This window comes from Penaeus chinensis, chromosome 14 (assembly GCF_019202785.1).
Source record: "Penaeus chinensis breed Huanghai No. 1 chromosome 14, ASM1920278v2, whole genome shotgun sequence".
NCBI classification, from domain to species: domain Eukaryota; kingdom Metazoa; phylum Arthropoda; class Malacostraca; order Decapoda; family Penaeidae; genus Penaeus; species Penaeus chinensis.
Genome location: NC_061832.1, coordinates 18,281,532 through 18,286,344, shown reverse-complemented (window position 1 = coordinate 18,286,344; position 4,813 = coordinate 18,281,532). Strand labels below are relative to the sequence as shown.

Genomic DNA, 4,813 nt, shown 5'->3' with positions numbered 1-4,813 from the left:
TGATAAAAATAATTACAAACACAGACATATGTTAATGATAATAATGATATATGATATCTTACTATAAGATAATAGTAATGATGTTATCATTAATAATAATAATGATAGCAATGATAAAAGACAGAACAAAATTATGATAATAATGATAATGATTATGATAATAACAATTGTTGTTTTCGCTGTTATTCTTACTCTTTATTATTATTATTGTCATCATTATGGATTCTTATCCTTGTCATTATTTTTATTATTACTTCTATCATTATTCTTATCATTATTTTTTGTCTTATTTTATCATTATTTTTGTCTTATTTTATCATTATTTTTATACTATCACTATTGTTTTATTATCATAATGAAATAATAATAATAATAATACTGATAATAATAATATTGGTAATAATGAGAATAGTAATACTGTTTATAATACTGATAATAATAACATAAGTTTTAATGATAGCAGTAATAAGGATATTAGCAGTAATTGTTATCAATATAATCATCATTAGTATTTCATAACTATTACTATCATTATAATAATAACAATAATAATAATAATAATGAAAATGATAATAATAATAATAATAATAATAATAATAATGATAATAATAATAATAATAAAAATGATAATAATAATAATAATGATAATGATTATAATAATGATAAAAATGATAATAATAATAATAGTAATAATAATAAATATAATGATAATAATAATAATTATTATTATAATAATTGTTATTATTATCATTATCATCGTAATTATCATTATTATCCTTATTATCACTATCAGTGTTATCATTATTGTTGTTGTTGTTATTACAAATTTTCTCATTATTATAACCATTATTGATATTATTGTTATCATTATCAACATCATCATCATTGTTATTATTTTTACTATTATCATTATTACCATTTTAATTATTATTGTTTCTACTATCACGTTCATTATTATTATTATGATTATTATTACTAATACTATTATTATCATTATTGTTTTTGTCACTATTACTTTTATTAGTATTAGTATTACTAATGCTATCATTATCATTATTGTTGTATTTATTTTTATTGTTAATCTTACTATCATTTCTATTATTATAATTGACATTATTACTGTTGTTGTTATCATTGTCACAATCAATATTAATACCATCATCATTAACATTCATTAATATTATCATCTTCATTATCATCTTTATTATCTTCATTCATTTTCCTTATGATTATTATAACTGTTATTATTCAGTGTTCCGCATGTCATTGAAGTGATTTATTTATAAATTACCAATCTTTTTGCTTCCTTCGTCCGTTCGTGCTTGAGAAGAGCTTGTTCGAAACCCTCATGGAAATCGCTGTCCCATTCCATGGCGACGTGAGAGGGCTCCTTCTCGCCTGGGTAAGAGCCGTGATCTGAACATTTAAGGTGTTATAGATAAATAAATAAATAAATAAATAAATAAATATATACATATATATGTGTGGGTGTGTGTCTGTGTGTGTGTGTGTGTGTGTGTGTGTGTGTGTGTGTGTGTGTGTGTGTGTGTGTGTGTGTGTGTGTGTGTGTGTGTGTGTGTTTGTGTGCGTGTGCATACACATACACACACAACACCACTGAAGATGTTAGAAGAAAAGAAGTTGGACGTAGCTGAGATGAAGATGTTGAGGTGGATGGCTGCAGTCACAAGGAGAGATAGAATAAGAAACGACTACATCAGAGGTACAGTGAAAGTAGTGGACATTTCTAAGAAGATTCAGAAGGCAAGACTAAGAGGGTTCGGCCATTTGAGGAGAAGAGCTGGAGATCACTTGGGAAGAGAAGTCATGGAAATGGAAGTACAAGGAAACAGAAGAAGAGGAAGCCCTAGAACACGATGGAAAGATCGTATAAATAAAGATCTTAGGGAGAAGAAAATAAATGTAGCGCTGGTTAACACCAGGAATACACGAACACACACACACACACACACACACACACACACACACACACACACACACACACATATATAAACACACATTTTTTCGGAAAAAAATAGATTGGAAGTAGCCATAGATGTCGTCATTTAACATAATGAATGAAATCGAGTTCATAATCACAAATAGGGATGGCATAATAGAAAAAATGTCGAGGTTATAAATGGAGGTTGGTAAGGGCTACATAGTGATCAGAGGCGAGATTCAATTACACCTCAGAAAGGAAAGGTATATACTCATTCATTCATAAGAGATACTTATTCCTCAATGAGTATGTTATGAAAATACAGTTCTGTGAGAAAATAAAGGAAGTTGCACTTTAAGTAGGTGGAAAAAGTGATAGGCAAAGCTCCAGTAAGCTGTCGGTAGAAACTAAACTTATGCAAAACCGTGCATACATAAGATCAACGCCAAACAGGGATAAAATAGATTTAGTAGAACTAACAAACACTATAAATAATAAGGAGGATATACGCAAATTCAACATTCAGAAAATAAATGAAACAGTAATTTCAGACACCAGCATTAAAACAGCTAAAAGAAGCTTGGGAAATGTGAAAATCAAAGGTATGCAGTTATGAAACCTGACGGAGGAGTGACACGTAACAAAATTGTGTGTGTGTGTGTGTGTGTGTGTGTGTGTGTGTGTGTGTGTGTGTGTGTGTGTGTGTGTGTGTGTGTGTGTGTGAAGATTGAACCGCGACAATCAACCTCCACGTAGAAATCGAAAAAATCCCAATTAGGAAATGGTTGGGTAGGGTGACGCCTTTTCACCAAAACTGAGAAGGTATTGATATAGGGGATGGGACCCTTAAACTTAAAAGATTTGCAGATAATATTGTTCTTATCAACAAATTAGCAAATGAACTGCAACAGCTAATGAATTATTTGAATAAAGACAGTCACTAACGTCATGTTTAAGGTCGAGTTTAGTTCGAGCGGCTACATGCGCAAGGTGAGGTAGTTAGAGGAAGTGGATGAGAATATATAACTATGACAACATATGTAGACAAACACGTCCAATAAAGAGGAAATAAGGCGACGAATCAGACTAGGTTGGAGCGCCTTCGGTAGATACACTATGTTAGTATCATTATATCAGTAGTATTATATTAAGTGGTTCCTCACTTTTATAAAGAGGGAACTAGAGACGAATGGAAAGGCTGATGTTGGGAATTGGCTAAAGATAGAATGAGGGTAACAGGAATCTGAGAACAGACAAAAGTGGAAGATATGCCTTGGGACATTAAAAAGAAGAAACGGCAATGGGCAGGTCACATACGTCGGAGACAGGGCAAAAGGTGGACAAAAAAGTTACAGACTGGGACATAACACAAGGAGGCCAAGGGCTAGACCAGTGATAAGATGGCGTGATGAAATAGCGAAATTCTGGGTCTAAAAGACCTACAGTGAATAGTTATAGGCTGATGATGATGATATATATGAGTGTGTGTATTCACTGATTATTTTGTACGCTAAATTTAAAACAACTCTAACAATAAGACAAAATGGATACAAATTCAGACTAGGGTTTACCTCTCTTGTATTCAGCATTTTCTTTGTCGTCGCCCGCCGTCTCCTCCGCGTTTTCTTTGTCTGTGTGATTCACTTCCTCGTCTTCATCACGACTATCCCGGTCCCTGATTCCTGTTTTCATCTTCGTGTCTTGATTCCGTTCCTTGTCTTCATCACGACTATCCACGCCCCTTCTTCCTGTTTTCATCTTCGTGGCTTGATTCTGTTCCTCGTCTTCATCACGACTATCCCAGCCCCTTCTTCCTGTTTTCATCTTCGTGGCTTGATTCTGTTCCTCGTCTTCATCACGACTATCCCAGCCCCTTCTTCCTGTTTTCATCTTCGTGTCTTGATTCTGTTCCTCGTCTTCATCACGACTATCCCAGCCCCTTCTTCCTGTTTTCATCTTCGTGTCTTGATTCTGTTCCTCGTCTTCATCACGACTATCCCAGCCCCTTCTTCCTGTTTTCATCTTCGTGTCTTGATTCTGTTCCTCGTCTTCATCACGACTATCCACGCCCCTTCTTCCTGTTTTCATCTTCATGTCTTGATTCTGTTCCTCGTCTTGATCACGACTATCCCAGTCCCTTCTTCCTGTTTTCATCTTCGTGTCTTGATTCCGTTCCTCGTCTTCATCACGACTATCCCAGCCCCTTCTTCCTGTTTTCATCTTCGTGTCTTGATTCTGTTCCTCGTCTTCATCACGACTATCCCAGCCCCTTCTTCCTGTTTTCATCTTCGTGTCTTGATTCTGTTCCTCGTCTTCATCACGACTATCCCAGCCCCTTCTTCCTGTTTTCATTTTCGTGGCTTGATTCTGTTCCTCGTCTTCATCACGACTATCCCAGCCCCTTCTTCCTGTTTTCATCTTCGTGTCTTGATTCTGTTCCTCGTCTTCATCACGACTATCCCAGCCCCTTCTTCCTGTTTTCATCTTCGTGTCTTGATTATGTTCCTCGTCTTCATCACGACTATCCCAGCCCCTTCTTCCTGTTTTCATCTTCGTGTCTTGATTCTGTTTCTCGTCTTCATCACGACTATCCACGCCCCTTCTTCCTGTTTTCATCTTCGTGTCTTGATTCTGTTCCTCGTCTTCATCACGACTATCCCAGCCCCTTCTTCCTGTTTTCATTTTCGTGGCTTGATTCTGTTTCTCGTCTTCATCACGACTATCCCAGCCCCTTCTTCCTGTTTTCATCTTCGTGTCTTGATTATGTTCCTCGTCTTCATCACGACTATCCCAGCCCCTTCTTCCTGTTTTCATCTTCGTGTCTTGATTCTGTTTCTCGTCTTCATCACGACTATCCCAGCCCCTTCTTCC

General features: G+C 35.3%; 1 protein-coding gene across 1 annotated transcript in view; it reads right to left on the bottom strand.

Annotated features, from left to right (window-relative positions):
* Window positions 1-3,808, bottom strand: part of LOC125032435 — a 17,342-nt gene extending 13,534 nt beyond the window's left edge. The window contains exons 1-2 of the mRNA XM_047623560.1: window positions 3,514-3,808; window positions 1,292-1,398 (exon numbers count right to left, since the gene is read on the bottom strand). Of these exons, the coding sequence (XP_047479516.1) occupies window positions 1,292-1,398; window positions 3,514-3,766 (360 nt within the window). The 5' untranslated portion in view covers window positions 3,767-3,808. The remainder of the gene's footprint in view (window positions 1-1,291; window positions 1,399-3,513) is intronic.
* Window positions 3,809-4,813: the final 1,005 nt, after the last annotated feature.